Consider the following 16,566-nt stretch of genomic DNA (forward strand, 5'->3'; position numbering starts at 1 on the left):
ATGAACAATTGAGTAACTCAAAATGCTGGTACTATGTATGTTGTAATTACTTGGTCTACTTCTACAGACAAAACAAAGGCAAAAAACCAAAAATGAAAATCTTATGCTGTTGATTGCTTCATTAACAGGACCTCTATAGACCTTAGTTGCTGTAATTAAATACTGCTGTTGAAGGATAGAGATACCCTTGGAAAACAGTAATTTCCATTAGTAAAATCTTGATATTTAGAAAGCTGAATTTTTGTACAGTTTTGAGTATTTTCTGTCAAGGTTTGTGTTCTACTCACAAGCAAACTTTTTGATTAGTACTGCAGAAAGAAACATTTGAAGTAGGTGTGTATCAATTCTGCAATTCACATTGGTGTTGATATATAAAGTATTGGAAATTGCAGTCTTTTGAGTATTGGTAAAACTAGTTTCCTCTTTTATCCTTTAAAATTGTTATTAACTTCCATACAGTCATTATGGCCTCAGAACTGGCCTGTTCCATTGTGTAGCTCTGTTCTGTTCACTGAAGTTGTGAATCTCTTTGAAAGATTGGATAAAGGTTAATAAATACTTGCTTGATTTGCTTGTTAAATTAAGAGATCGATTTTTAACTTTTCCAGGTAGTGTTCATTGAGGCAGGCAATAGGTCTGTCTTCCAGAGACTAATAATTCTTTCAAAAATGTGGTTTTAGTTGCTAATCTGAAGTTACTTGCACTTTTAATAGGAAGACTAGTCTTGATTAGTAATGTCTTTGTTGTGGTTAATCAGTTGAAACAGGCGTATAGATTTAATCTACCAGAATATTTGGATTTTGAGGTTTGTTTTAAATACATCAGTTGGAACACCTTCGCATCTATCCCCTACCACAAGCTAATAATCCAGGTAATAACAGCCTTGTGATTAGATAGTGCAGGAATGGTGTCTTGTGATAAGGTTTTATAAAACACCACAGGAACTTCACAAGAGTTAACACTTAACTGATCAACTTGAGGTGTAGAATTTAGGGATTCATCCTCTAGTTTTATTTCTTGAGCCAAATTTCATGAATGGTAAGTAGCCTTGATGCAATTACAAATTTGTTTGTCTTGGAAACTGTGAACACTTGAAGTGACAGAATAAAATGAGAAAATTGGGTGGCTCAGAAATACACAAATGCTGATAAGCTGGAAAAAATTATTTCTACTTGTTTAAAAATGAACCATTTGTAGAAGAAAAGGAGTATAAAAAAACCCCAAAAGCTAGTAAAAAGCATGAAATAGTCTTGATGTTGTGTGGCCTGTTTCTTTGCAGGAAGACATGAATCTAAATGAAGAACGGAAAGCTCCTTTAAGAGATAAAGACTTGAGCACAAAACGTGAGATGGTTATCCAGTACATTTCTGCAACTGCCAAATCCGTAAGTAGTCACCTCTCCAAGACATGTGAAAGTAAGGAGCTTAGCTTTGTGAGTGTTAGTTTTTCAAGCTTGAAACTTTCATTTTTTCGGTCTGGATTTATCTTCTAAGAGTGGTAGGAGAAAAAAGAAATGAATCTGTACTTACTAATACACTTTTAAATGCTTACAGCTGCATCTGAAGGGTTAGTTTGTATTTCAGCTGTTGGGCAACGTAAAAACTTGGTGCTTTCTTGTAAACCACAAGATATTGCAAATCCAGTGATGTAGGGTAATAGATGAAACCGGAGTTCATTTCAGTGGACTTCATCTTACGAATTATTGGTACCAGAAGTTTTTGGAAGGGGTAGCATGACTTCACGGTTTCAGCAACAACATACATACTAGATGTACGATTTGCAGTGTTAAAATGAAGGAATCAAAATATTGCAAGTATTTAAAATTGAAGTCAAGTCAGTGTTTCAGTTTAATTAGAGTATATTGAACACTGTCACTGGCTTAAATTGCTAACAAATGCTCTGAAGGTAAATAAAATGATTCCTTTAGTGAAAAGATGGTCCGAGAATAACTTTCAAATTATATTTTGAGTAGAAAACCCCATATATTCAGACCTTTAAATCATCTTGGTCATTCTCTGTACTTAAATTGATCAGTTAACCCTTAGTTTATGGATCTTTCATGCAGAATTTTTGAAGTCTCTTTCATGGTGCCTGAAGTGTAAGAGACTGACAAGAAGCCCCATCATTTGGGGTTGAGAAATACAATTTCATATAGTGATGACCTGCAATTTATTCTCTGCAGTGGGACTGTTAGTACTAATTGGTAATAAAATACATCAGTGATGGTTTTTGTGTTAAAAATAAGTATGGCTGATATAGTTCTTACCATGTAAAGGGAGAATTTGCTACAGAAATTCATGCATGTTGGTTAAAACATATATATATTTATTGTGATTTTCATAGAAATAGATTTTGTCCCAATTAGTGCACTGTTTTTTCTATAAATAACTAAAGCAGCTAGTGGTGAATTCTGAGGAACTGTATGTATTGCAGTATAGGGGAGAAGTGTGTGTGTGTGTGTAGCTGTGTGTATCCAAGGGGCAGTAGTATGCTTCAAGAGATAAAATTTGCTTTTAGCATAGTTCTTCAATAAAATTAGGTAACGCACATGATTTTATTTGGAAATGAGGATGAATCTCATCTTTTTTTTTTCACTCCTAAGTTATGGTGTGCAATAAAGGTTACTGAAATGAAGACTGTGTATGGAATAATTGGTAAAATGCATAATGGCAGCACTGCTGGCAGTTCTACAGAGCTGAGTTGGAGCACTACATACAGATAGCATTAAATAATAATCTGTTTCTTAATGAAATAAGTGGCAAATAAGATTATGTTGGTGTCTGCCTAATGAATCTATAACCAATGAATCTACCAAGGAGTACAGTTGACTTGTCTTATTTGAACTTTTAAAATAAGCTCTGCAGAGTTAAATTTCAAACAATTAAAGCTAAATGCAAATTCTTTTCATTAAACATTATAAACTGAATTGAAGAAAACGTTGCATTATAATGTGGAAATGGTGATCTATGTTTGAGAGGAGTGACATTTCTGCATGAGTTCATCTTAAACCAAATCCACAGTCCTTTGCTCTGTCCTGGAAGGAAGCCAGTGCTGAAAGTATGCTCTAGCTAAACATGCAAGTTATTGGAGAATTACTCAAGCTTATGCGGTGAATATTATGCAATTTGCTGTTAATATACTTCGCCTACACTGTCTTTGGGAACTATTGATTATGTGTTTTAAGGTTTAGGTCTTCACCTGATCAATGATAAATTTTAAATCTTTCTTAGTAAGCATAACTATTGAAGCAGTAGAAACTTGTACAATGGAAGTACTTGCAACCCTTTCCCAAAAAGTAGCTGGACGATGGTGATCTCTTAGATATACTAATACTGAAATGTAGTTGCCTCAAGTACCATAACTTCATCACTGAGTAAGGAGAGCATGGCTGCCATTGCATGTCTACCTGCTGACAACTTTAACAGATTGCAGTACTGCCACTGTCTGTGCTACAGCATGGGGAAACTTAACAGAGCTGCAGATATATTGTCAAAATGTACTAACAATTAAAAAAAAAAATAATCAAAAACCACCCCAAAATGTCCTCATACATGCATGTACGCTTTGAACTGAAGGCAATGCCAGTATGGATGTTTAATCCATATGCAAAATGTTTTCTGTAATGGGAAAAGGGCTTGGATGGAAGTTTGTGTGCTTCAGGAAGTCCTACTTGTAATTGAATCGTGGCATTTGAATGGAGTAATTGAAGGTTTTTCAGAAATATAAATGACCTTTCTGTAGTGCATTACTCTAATTTACCTTTTAAATAGCTCTCATCTTAACTGATCTAAAAAGTAGAAAAAGCAGAGCTCAATTGTAAAATGTTGATTGGGATCTTAAAGCAAAGCCTCATTTTCACTCTTTCTTTTGAGCTCTAACCGGTTTTTACTGCATCACGAATTGTCAGACTTCCTTCTCTTCAGGCCTCCTTCAGGCTTGTCATCCATGAAAATGCTGATCACATTCAAAATGAACTTTCTTACAGTTTTCTACCTTTTTCTTTGGTCACAGATAACTGTTCATCTGTCTTCCTTTTTTTTTATACTGAAAATACTTGGGCTTTTTCTTCTGCTTAGAGCTCACGAAACACACTTAACACTTGATGCGACTTTTCTTCCAGTTGAAGTTTGTTTTTGTTAGGCTTTTGAGTTCTGTCCACTCATTTGAACATCAGTCACTTGCTGATGTCATCTTAACCAAATGATTTTTCAATTTGGTGCTTCCTTTTCTCTGCCTTGTGTGCCATCTGCAGCATGTTGACCATGCTTTTCTGAAAAACCTGCTGTCTTCAGAGTTCCGAGGGGGAAAGAAACCTTGTTTTCAAATGGGTGAATAAAAGCTTTCCTTTTCCTTGCGGGGAGGAAGCTAAAAGCTAGATTTTTTTTCATGTGGAGTGGTTATCTGTGCTTCTGAGTCCTTCTCTCACTCAGAGAAAGATTGTTGCCTATGGAAATTACACTGGGGAAGTGGTGAAAGCCCGGAATTCTGTTTCATAATTGAACTTGGTGACAACTCATGCCAGAGATTGTCTGGTGATGACTGTCCATCTTGTGCTTCATGAGGAAGCCTCATCAGGAATGGGAGAGAAGAGGTGATTGTGAAAGTCTTGCAGAGTCTTCTGTCTTGTGAAAGACTTTCTGAAAGAGTAATGGAAGAGATAAATGTGGAGTATGAAGCAGGTGGAGGCTGAACAGATATAATCAAATTGAGATCTGTGAACAAAATCTTACTATCTCAGGCCCTGATAAGGTAAAAGTGGTTATACACTGAAGTGGCTGCTATCAGATTGCAGCAAAGGGCTGACAAGGGAAAACTTACAATATTTCAGCAGATGTCTATAGTACAGGTATTCACAGGAACATGGTCAGAACATTTGTGCAGCTTTGATAGAACAGGGCAGAGGTGTGCTGCCTTTCTGCAGAGTTTCTTCTGCTTAAAGTCAGCTTCTTGTTCATGAATATGCAGAGATGCTGTTCCATGGTAAAAAGGAGATGTCATTCTGGAAATCACTGCCTAATTATCCATGTAATTAAAAGCATCCATACTGAGCAGTTGAAGAAAAATGCCATATGAGCTTTCATGAAATGCAAGTTAGATTTATAACTGTAGGCTATAGTTTTGATGATGAAAACTTAATTAAATTCAGTGATGACATCATCTAACTAGATCAAAAGCTCCATAATAATGAAGCTCTTCTATGTACAAGGAAGTCAGTATGCCATTTGTTTCTTCTCAGTGTCATATGGAAAATATCTGACGGGATAATTTTAGCTAACTGGCATACCTATTAATCTTTCAAGATGTAGATGTCAAGTGAGGTATTTAGTTATTTGTTTCTAAATGTGTAAAATGCTGATGATTGAGCAGCGGAACATAAGAATTTCAAATGATTTCTCCTCCAGTAGAACTATTGTTTTCCTGTTGCGAAGCTGTAACTCTTAAACAGTTGGATAAAGTAATAAAGAATGTAACTACTACTACTAATGATTAAACACTTAAAGATTGTGTGATGCTACATCCTACTAAGTACTTTGCTGTATTTATTTATGTATTATTATTATTATCTTTTTTACACAATAACCTCTCTTGGCTGACCACTGCATGCAGATAGTCGGAAGTAAAGTTCCGGTGAGTATGAACATGATAGTTTTGTTTCTTCTCATGAATACATGTTAATTTTGGGAGATTAGGCTCCAATATTTTGGACTTTGATCTTTGATTTAATTATCAGTGGGCACGGGTTCAAACTGAAACAGGGGAAGTTCAGGTTAGGTATAAGGAAGAAGTTCTTTTCTGTGGGGGTGGTGAGGCAATGGAACAGGTTGCCCAGAGAAGTGGTAAATGCTCCATCCCTGACGGTGTTCAAGGCCAGGTTGGGCAGAGTCTTGGGCACCATGGTCTAGTGTGAGGTGTCCCTGCCCATGGCAGGTGGGGTTGGAACTGGATGATCTTAAGGGCCTTTCCAACCCAAACCATTCTGTGATTCTATAGCCAAGTCCTTTTTTTATCAAAATAACTATCAGTTACCTCAGTCACATTTATCTTACCAGTATAAGAACATTGATTGCATTTTTGAGGGATCTGTTACAAAGTTTTCAGGCATCTATTTCCAATTTCTGGAGACTCACTGGGTACTCATCTGTTCACTGTGAGCCAATAATTCAGGCTAACTTGCTTTTAATTGAAGCAATCACTTGAGACTTTAAATTTACAGTATTTGGCTTACTTAATCATATTAGATGTGTATTTTTTTTTATGTCCCAAGAGTTAGTATTCATGGTTTGTCATGGAAATGTCAGCAGCTGTGTATTGGAGTGAGACTGAGATTAATATAGAGGATTCAGAAGGTCAATTAATAAGCATAAGATGGGGGCACCACAGCATAAGTTTTATTAAGTGCTCAGCTACACTTTATGTTGTCATGGTTAAATTTAGTGAATTTTTGGTTTTAACAAGTATTTGGGACTTTATTTGTTGTGCTGAAATCAGCAAATTTTTATTTCCTGGGGAAAAAAGGTATTTTAATTACATACATATTTTAGGTATTAAATATGTATTAAAAGAAAATAATTACATACTTATTTTAAATGATAGCTGAAAGCAAAGATGTTCTTTTTAATTACGGATGGACTTCATTCTTGATTGCAGCCAAACCAGGCTTTTCAGGTACTGCAAGGTTTACTACAGATGATATTTAGCAGTACTTAGATTTTGTAGTAAAAATAATAAAGAACAACCTATGATTTTAAAACTGTCTAATCATTACCTCAGCTGTACTTAATTGTATAAGGATATAGCATGTAGGACTAAAGAAATTGCTGTTGGGTTTGTTTCATTCAGAGTAGTCCTGAAACAGACTTTTCTGTCTGTATTCACCAATATTTTTTAGTTTCGTAAACAGTACTGGTTCTTACGCTGATTAAGAAAATAGGTAAGCATAATGAAGGTATTTAAAGGTATTTCATTTTTGAGAGGAAAAATCAGTCATTCTCCATTTCAGTGCACTAAAACCAGTTTCAAATAATTCCTATTGCCATGTAGTTTCTTTATGACATGAATTAGCCTGAACAGCTGCTTTACGAGAGATTATTTTATAAAGGAAACTGGTATATGCAGAATGGGTAGTGGAGAAACTCTGTAATATGTCTTCTTCCCCATGCCTTTTAATTTGGGATCTGATGTAGTTCTGAGTCAAAAGTGTGTTTTTGCACAGATAACTTTCAAAATGGTAAAACAAGAAATGCTGCTTTTAGAGTACAGTTTCTGCATATTATTGCTTAAGGGTTGCATGCATCTTGGTGTGCTGCTTCTCAGTATGTTTTTACGGGATTCATCTTTTGGGAGTTGATAGCATCTGCTGGCATATGTATTTATTTTCCTGAAGACTTACAGATTTACTTTGGTAGGGGAAGAGAAACATTTAGGGCTATTGATTCTAGTATTTTTGGCTTGTAGTAACAGTTCCAGAGAAGAGGTTTGTCTGTTAATGGGGAGTTAAGACTTTGGAGTTTTACTTGGTCTCTCAAGCTCTGGTGTCCACTTGTCATTTTAGTTGCCTGCAAAGTGACCTTTCTGTGCTTTTATAGATAGTGATAATGGCACAGAAATGGCAGCTGTGCATCTTCTGTTTCTCTTTAGGGCATTAAGTCTAAATTAGGATTATCTTGTTAATTTTGTTTTAATGGCTTGAATTAATGTGTTTAGTTAATATCTACAGGGTGGAGTGGACATGAACTGTGTAGATTTCGAATTGCTAGTTCAGGAGCTGATAAAGTGTTTCCTCATAGCTTGAACGCGGATACTGCTTTTCCAAGTTCAATGTGCAACAACTGGAGTATATGTGGATTAAAAAAATAATTAGAAATGCTTTTATTCATTTCCTAAAAGCAAACCCTTTCCCGCCACCCACAACAACTTAGAATCATAGAATCAACTTGTCTGACTTTGTTGTTATACTCTAATTAAAATATTGTGGTTTCTTTTGCTTGAGATAGAAATAGAATTGGATTAATAGTGAGTATGCAAAAACTTTACAATTAGTCATTGGCAAGGGGAAAAGTCTGAGTTACTACTCCCACTTCATTAATAATTATGCTGGTGTCAGTTACTTCTTTCTGTCTAAGGAGTGATTTGTTTTCCAAGGTGTGGAACAGGTATGATGAATTGGATAGAAGTGGGCACTTGTGATATTGTGAGATTTTTATTCAGTGTGCTGGCTGCTAAAAACCTCACTGAAGTAAACACTGTCTCATGGAAGTAACAGACTTTAACTTCTTCAGCTGATCCCGGCTTTAGCCCGAGTTCTGATGAGGTCTGAATTGTTGAGTGCCTCAAACAGGAGTAGTTTGTACAGATTTTTCTGATCTTGTATTTTAACTGTTACAGCTCATACATTTGGTTCAGCTGAGCTCCACAGTTCTTTACCACCAGGCAGACAGGCTGTCTGAGTATCTGGTGTGAGACTTAACTTCTGAGGTTCCTTGTACTTTGCTTTTCGCTTAGTCTTTATTAGATGCTTTTACATAAAGCATATCTCTTATTGAAACTTTTTACTTCAAAGTAAATGAGAAACTTAAATACTAAAATCTGATCCATGTCAAGGCATAGCATTACTTGAAAATAGTATTCCAATTAAACTTGCTTTTAATAGGGAAATAAAAAAAATTGCACCTGCTTGTAGCATTCCAGCTAGAATGGCTGGAGGTAAGAGTGGATTGAGAATGAAAAGTTGATTTCAGAAAATAACAGAAAGTAATCCTGTTTAGCTGAGAATTCTCTAGCATGAACTGGAGTATCTGGATGAAAGGTTTTGAGAATGGATTTGATTTATGAGCCATCTTTAGTGATGATCTTTGAAGAACAAGAAGAAGAGGAGATGGTTCCTTATGGCTGTGCAGTTGAAGGTGCTTTGGAACAATGAAAAGTATGCCTGCACTGTAAGGCACGGTAAGGAGGCTTAGGAGATAGTGCTGATAAGTCATCTGTTAACTTGTTTGAACTGTTTCTGAGGGAGTCTTCTGAAAACTAGGGGCTAGACAGAGGAGTAGGGCTTCCCTGAAGTCCTCAATGCATAGAAAGAGGAGGCAACAAGACCACCTTGGTTTAAATATGAAAGAAAAGGTAGCAAAGACCCTAAGTGCCTCATCTGAATAGGAATCTCCTTTGGAGCTTACGGCAGGCTACAGTTGAAGCAAACCAGGAGATAAGCTTTCTGAGAAGACAAATATTTCTTGTATTCTAGAATGCTTTTCGGGGTCTAGCTTAACATGTAATGGCATTTGATTGAAGTTGCCGTTACCTCATTTCTTTTTGGATTCTGTGTCTACAGCAGTGGTCATGTTCTGTTGTTTCACTCTTGGTGTTTGGGCAGCAGCTGTTGTCTGAAATGACAAAAACTGTATCCAGTGTTCTGTAGATAGTGTACTAGTTACATATACAATCGTTTACAGTTTCCATCCAATGCAGTGAATGGCACAAAGCTCTTCCTGTTTTCTAGTTCTTCACCTTTCAGTCTTTATCTCATCATCTGGATTATGATGATTTTTAATATGACAGATGATCTTAAGGTCCTTTCCAATCCTTACCATTCTGTGAAGTGCTAATGTACTTCCCTGATTTAAAGTCAGTTCCTTCTCTTATGAAGATAACCTCCACCCATTTATTTCTTTTTCTTTTGGTGGAAGAGGATCTATTTGTTTAGGAGGTCCATAGTGACAGGCTGTAGTTTCTTTATATTGTATTTACTCATCGTTGTCTGTCTTGGCCCTTTGATGTCTAACTGGCATGTGTTGTCCAGCTAAAGGTGCTATGCATGTCAGCAAGAAGCATCTACAAATTTGTTGACACAGTCCAGAGGACACTGTTTTAATGGATTTACAATCTGTGTCAGGTTTTTGTTTTGCTGAGGTGAGGATAAACAACCTGAAAGTATGTTGTGGACATTTACCTAGTTCCATTAGATGCATGAATACTGGAATGTATGTAGGTCAAAATTATTAACTCAAATGTAGAGGAGTAATTTTGTTATCAGCCATACTTGCTGTCATCTTTGGAAAATGAATGGTAAGAATTTGAATAGAGCAAATCGGAAACATCATTAAAAGTGTAGCTTTTGGGAGGAGAGACAATTAGAAGATTACAGTAGTCAGGAGAAGTTTGATACGATTAAAACCAAATACATATAAATCCTGTTCTGGGTCAGGGGCTTTTCATTTTGCCTTTACACCCATGACATCTTTATCAGGTTCTCTTCAGCAGACTATTTAGAGCTAAAGAGCTTTAGGACCTGCATACTAATCATAAGCACTCTTTGAGATAAACCTACTTGTCTGCAACTTGTCAGAGCTGCACAAAAGATTAGGTGCACCCTTTGGTAAAATGTTTTGTATATTGTTCATGGTTCTGAATACTACAGCTCTAAAAACTGATTATCACGTATTTTAATACTCAAAAACCTTGTAGGTAGTTATTCTTCTGTAATGGCTCTTCAGCTGGGAGACGAGCTCTTCTTCAAGTCTTTTACATGATTCTTTTGTAGCAAACAAGATCCTCCAGAAATCTTTATTAGCGGCCAGACATAGAATTATGGTACAGCAAGAAATCAAAGTCATACAGCTGCATGATTTTTAAAAGCACTGATTCAACAGTAGGTGGATAGCAGCTCCTTTTCGAAGCAGTTTTCAGTAGCTTATCTTGTTCCTTTCTTTTTAAGAAAGGATAATTAGTTGTAGAGTCAGGATATATCCATAGTGATAGTGCACAGCCTTTTTGAAATGGAAGACAAGTACAGTGGGAATGATCAGAAAAGTTTAATAACAATTGTGTGGGGGTTTGTGTGTCTCTGTTTATGGTTTCTCATATGGTGGTGTGAAGTAGATGTTAAATGAATGAGTAGCAGTTAAACATGTCAGCACAACTGAATGATGGAATAAAGTTTTTATATCCAAGATGTAGTACATGCTGTTCAAGAAGTGAAGAAGATTCCGGAAAAATATTTACCTTTGTAATGCGAAACCTAAACTATTAAACACTTACAAGTAGTCAAGGTCAAGTTAGGTGTCCTTAATAGTTATACAGGGAAGCAGTGGTTTTAAAATTCGCGTGGAAATACTGGCTGTACATATTATCATCTACACACTGCTGTGATCAATAGAACATTAAGTAGCATTCTGTCTTCTGTGATAGGGTGGACTGAAAAACAGCAAGCACGAATGCACCCTGTCCTCGCAGGAATATATTCATGAATTGCGATCTGGAATTTCAGAGGAAAAGCTTCTTAATTGTCTAGAGTCTTTGAGAGTGTCTCTAACTAGCAATCCAGTCAGGTAAGTAATGATTTCTGCTGTAGTTGTCATCATGTTGGTTTTGGTAAGCAGTGAAGACTTGTGGGGTGGTTTTTTGAAACCAGAGCAATTATACTAGTTTTTGTTGGCACAAAAATGTAGTTCTCAGCACATTGCAGAAGGGTAAGTGAAATGTTTGTGACTGGCTGCAGTATCTTGTCACTTTTCACAGTGGTTTGTATCAACTTGTAGTTGTTTAAAGGGTGGTCAGGTCTTCCTGGGAAGTGAGACTTAAAGCAGTGTGTATGGAGACATGTACAAGCAGTACTAGAGACATAACTTAGCAAGTTGTACGTTTGCTTAAGAAATAATTAAAAACACATTTCTTCCATTTTCCAGCTGGGTTAACAATTTTGGGCATGAAGGTCTTGGGCTTCTGTTGGATGTATTGGAAAAGCTTCTGGACAAGAAACAGTAAGCACTGGGATCATTTGAAGGCAGGGGTGGGGGAACTTGTGAAGATTGTACTTACATTATTTTCTTTCTCTCTTTCAAGGCAAGAAAGTATCGATAAGAAGAATCAACATAAACTTATCCAGTGCCTCAAAGCATTTATGAACAATAAAGTAAGAAATATTTTAAAATCAAATGCTTCCAGTATGACTGGGTTTTGTTGGCTTGAAGATCTGTGTAGTGTGTTGAATCTCAGAAAAGGAAGGAAAGCTTCTATATCCGGTGTCAGGTGACTCTTTGGAAGCACAGGTCTTAAATTTTATTGACAATCTTGTTCATAAACCTTTCTCAGTATGCACTTTTGTCTTACTTTTGTTAAATATGACTGATTTTTTGGAAGTAAGATATTTGAAAGAGGATGATAGTATGGATTTAAGGTAGGTGAATTTGGAAATTGATAGCTTGTGAAATGGAAAAGGAAAATAATTGTTTCTAAAAATACCTGTCAGTACATGATTTTTTATATAATGTACTCTTCATCTGATTTTAAACTGTGTATGATGTAATATCTTTATAGTTACAATTTCACAATTGTAGGTAATGGGTAAAGGGTAAAACTTGTCTAGTTTATGTTGTATCTAACTTGTTTCTAACCTGGGTTCCTAGTTCACAGTGTAAGTACTGTTTCTAGAAGCTGATGTGTTTAACTTGTTATTTTGCTTTATTCATAGCAACACCTACAGTGTTATTACAATGTTTTATCCTCTTTCTCCTTCTAGTAAATACAACTATGCATTAAATTTACTTAAACTGCTGTTAACTCAGTTGAGTAAAATCTCACAAAGCAGTCTGTCTGCTGAAGTGGGAAATGTAACTTAATGGCCACATACTTCCCCCCTGCTACCCCTCCACTTACAGTGTAACTTCAAACACTTATGTAGCTGATTTACCAACTATCCTGTAATTAATTAAAATGAAAAATAATGCTACAATTTACATAAATGTCATGTGTGAGGTTTTTTGATTTATCTATACGGAAAGTGAGGTAGAGAATACAATAAATTAAAGAAGATAGTTGTTTCCAAAAAAGAATTTCTACCTCTATTGGTCATTGTGTAGAAAATACTATTTTGACCTGCAAGGAGCTGTTAAAGTTACAGGAAAAAAGATGAAGTAATACTTATGAGGCGTTTCAGATATAGATAGAAGATAAAAGTTGATTTGTGTTCTAGTGGATACCTGAATTTCAAAGATAAGTTAATTTCCTTAGTAGCTAACTCACTCTCTTTCATAGGAGAAAGCCTCAAATATAAGATGGGTAAGACTAACTTGTGTCCCTAAGTGGCAATGGCCAGGAGGTTTTAGTAGAGTGTTGCCCAACTTCATATAGGGTTGTGTGCCTGAGAGTTCCTAAGGATCTGAAGCCCAAAGATGATTATGAGTATTCAATGCAAATACAGTCTTTTCACTGTAAGCTTTTTGTTTCTTTAAGTACGGATTGCAAAGGATTCTAGGAGATGAAAGAAGTCTCTTGCTGTTATCAAGAGCAATTGATCCGAAGCAACCACACATGATGACTGAAACGGTGAAAATACTTTCTGCTCTCTGCATTGTTGGAGAGGAAAACATGTAAGTAAGATATTGAAACACATCACCACCCCACCATCTCCACCCCCTGTTTTTTCTCTTTGGAATACTCATGTCAGTTTGGACACAGGTGAAAAAACTTGTCAGTGAAACAAATGTTATCTGTCAGGTCTTTTCTTAGTGTAGTTTAAATGCAAAGAGACTTTTCCCTGTTCTGATGCATTAATCCATTATCAAATAAAAACAAATGAGCACAGAGCTACAAACTGTGGCTTAAGTGGAAAGTCTGAAAGGACTGCCATTGTTCACTACAGAGGAGGGAAGAGTTAATGAGCTGTAACTGTTCATATATGGCTGCTGACAAAAAGAAGTTATTTCATACATCTCTGAGTGTGATGAGGAATTGTGAACCTTGACTTGCAGTGAGGAGGGCTGTCAGATTTAAAGCCACTTGAGAACAATGTCTGTTAGCATAGAGTGCTACTGAGTTTACTGTTGTGGATTACAGTTGTTCTTGGGATTGGCACATCTTCCCTGGCGAGGGGAAATGAACTTATAATTATAGTTGAAAATTATTGATTTGACACCACATGTTGTTGAGGTTTTTCGGTAGTTTGGAAGATAATAACAGAGAAATAAATGTATGGATTTAATTAAAATATCACCTGTTTACCCAAGCATAACAAATTTGACAGGGGCAAAAAGCTTACGTTTATAGCTGAAGTTTTGTGTGGAGTTATGTAGTACATGTCCATGAGCTTTTTAAAACAAAGATCAGTTGGCATACATTTGCTTTGAATTATTGAGTGTTGTAGTGTAGTGAAGGTTAAAACCAGCAAACTGTGTGTTCTATGCAATAAATAGATAAAACCAGTTTGGTTTCTCGAAAGACAATGTATTAGAATTCCCAGATGTTAAATATATCAGCTAGCACTTAGTGCACAGTCTTGCTAAGGTAGTAATTTTTTTCCCCTCCCTGAGTGCTTTTTAGCTGAATGTCATGATAACTTAGACATTTATTCACCTTTTCTTTAATTCAATGTTAATCTTGTAGGTATTTTTAACACTTAGCTCTTGATTTGTTTTCAGCTTCATACAGATAGATATAGATTAGTGCAGTGACATATAATCTGAATGCATTTAAGTCTTCAGTTATTTAAATAGTGGGTTAAGTATCTTTTAAAATGAGAAAGCTGGCCCTGGTATGCTTTCTTACAGTTTATCTTTCTCTTAGTCTGGACAAGCTTTTAGGTGCTATAACAACTGCTGCTGAAAGGCACAACAGGGAACGTTTTTCTCAGATTGTTGAAGGACTGGAAAACCATGAGTTCTTACAGCTGCAGGTGGGTTTACTTTTTTTATGCTTAGTAATGCTTCCAAAATAATCTAAAATACAAGAAGACTTTATTACTTTATGATACTTAAATTATTTACCAGCAAAGTCTTTTAATGCTGTTACTCCAGTGTTCAGTAAAAGACAGAAAACTGGTATAAATGGCCTGCTGATACTAGATACTGTAATTGTTAACAGTGTGAAACTGAGAAACTCACTTTCTTGTCCCCAAAACAGGATTAAAAAGTCTTGACCTTAATAAAAAAGAGTAATCAGTAGTATTCTTTTTCTTGGATGCCAGATTTAATGCTCATGTCATAAATCATAGAATCATAGAATAGTTAGGGTTGGAAAGGACCTTAAGATCAAGTTCCAACCCCCCTGCCACGAGCAGGGACACCTCACACTAAACCAGGTCACCCAAGGCTCTGTCCAGCCTGGCCTTGAACACCGCTGGGGATGGAGCATTCACAGCTTCCCTGGACAACCCATTCCATTGCCTCACCACCCTTACAGTAAAGAACTTCCTCCTTATATCCAATCTAAACTTCCCCTGTTTAAGTTTGAACCCGTTACCCCCTGTCCTATCACTACAGTCCCTAATGAAGAGTCCTTTCCCAGAATCCTTGTAGGCTGCCTTCAGATACTGGAAGGATGCTATGAGGTCTACACACAGTCTTCTCCAGGCTGAACAGCCCCACCTTTCTCAGCCTAAATCTGTCAGAGTATTTCGTTGTCACTGCTTAATCTTCCTGACCAGGAATTTCGTGTGAAAATCCAGATCTCAGTCTGTCCTCTGAAACGTTTTAGTTATTGTTACTGGAGCCCTGAGGAAGTTAGAGTTCAAGGAGTTGGAGGTAGTGCTCCCTCTGTATCTTTTGCGTTTAAGGAAGAAGCATGAAAAAGTACTCTTTAAGTTGCACTGCTTGTTTAAACACCTCTTTCCCCCAGTCTGGCCCCACTCAAAGGAAGCAAAACCTCCTGTACTTACAGCTTTGAACTGATTTCATCAAAGTAATGTATTTGTAAAAGGACAGAACAAGTTTGTGTTGTGCTGTTGAAATGAGTAACTGGAATGTTTCAACTAAGCATGTACTTCTAGTATCTTACTGTTTGAACTACCTGTGGCAGGAACATATTGCCAGTGTATTTCACCCTTTTGTAATATTACTAAATGAAGAAATAGGTAAGAATTGATCTTGTTCAAATGTTCAATATTTTGAAAGGTTTTTTTTTTTTTTACTGAAATTTTCTAAGAACTTCAGTCTTAAGTTTGATTTGTCTATGGAGGATTTTGATAATTTACCGTTCTTCTGCTAATGACAGCTTAGGTTACATCCCAGCCCATCTTTGATAAACTGAATGGTTGAACTTTTTGAAAAGAATTAATGATACAAGATCAGTGATAATGCAATCATTTAGTAATATGAGAAGTAAATTGAGTGGGAGTAAAATTGCTAGCTTTAGATATTTAAAGCTCAATGTCATCCAACATAGCCATCCTCTTAACACAGTCATCCTCTTAAACAGAAATAAGCCACAGTCAAAACTGATCAGTGTCAAATATATTTTTTCATAGCTTACACCTTCAATATACTGGCTTTATAGTAAACTGAAGGTAGATGCATAGCCTAATACTGTCTTTGTGCAGGGAGTGCTTAGTTTTCGTACAAATCATGTATTATAAAGAATTACTTAGAGAACCAGTGCAGTTGCCCTGTGGGTACTGTAGATTTAGTTTTCAGGTTAACCTGTCATTTTGAGTCCTTTTGTTATAAATTCAAACCCTGTTTCCTTAGAATTGGCATGCAGATCTTATCAATTTCTAAGACATCTATAAGATACACATGCATTCTGTTACTACTGTTGGGACTTCAGGCAGCACTGTATGCAGCCTCTTAAATATTCAGA

At 36.2% G+C, this 16,566-nt stretch overlaps 1 protein-coding gene across 2 annotated transcripts in view; it reads left to right on the forward strand.

Annotated features, from left to right (window-relative positions):
• Positions 1-16,566, forward strand: part of DIAPH2 (diaphanous related formin 2) — a 231,741-nt gene that overhangs the window by 20,585 nt on the left and 194,590 nt on the right. Inside the window, exons 3-9 of one of the 2 annotated variants that reach the window (XM_080624841.1) lie at positions 1,280-1,384; positions 5,608-5,628; positions 11,185-11,324; positions 11,682-11,756; positions 11,839-11,908; positions 13,228-13,364; positions 14,557-14,665. In XM_080624841.1, coding sequence (XP_080480967.1) covers positions 1,280-1,384; positions 5,608-5,628; positions 11,185-11,324; positions 11,682-11,756; positions 11,839-11,908; positions 13,228-13,364; positions 14,557-14,665 — 657 coding nt within the window. The remainder of the gene's footprint in view (positions 1-1,279; positions 1,385-5,607; positions 5,629-11,184; positions 11,325-11,681; positions 11,757-11,838; positions 11,909-13,227; positions 13,365-14,556; positions 14,666-16,566) is intronic. The other variant, XM_080624842.1, reaches the window with a different exon arrangement.

This window comes from Psittacula echo, assembly GCF_963264785.1.
Source record: "Psittacula echo genome assembly, chromosome: 8".
Lineage (NCBI taxonomy): Eukaryota > Metazoa > Chordata > Aves > Psittaciformes > Psittacidae > Psittacula > Psittacula echo.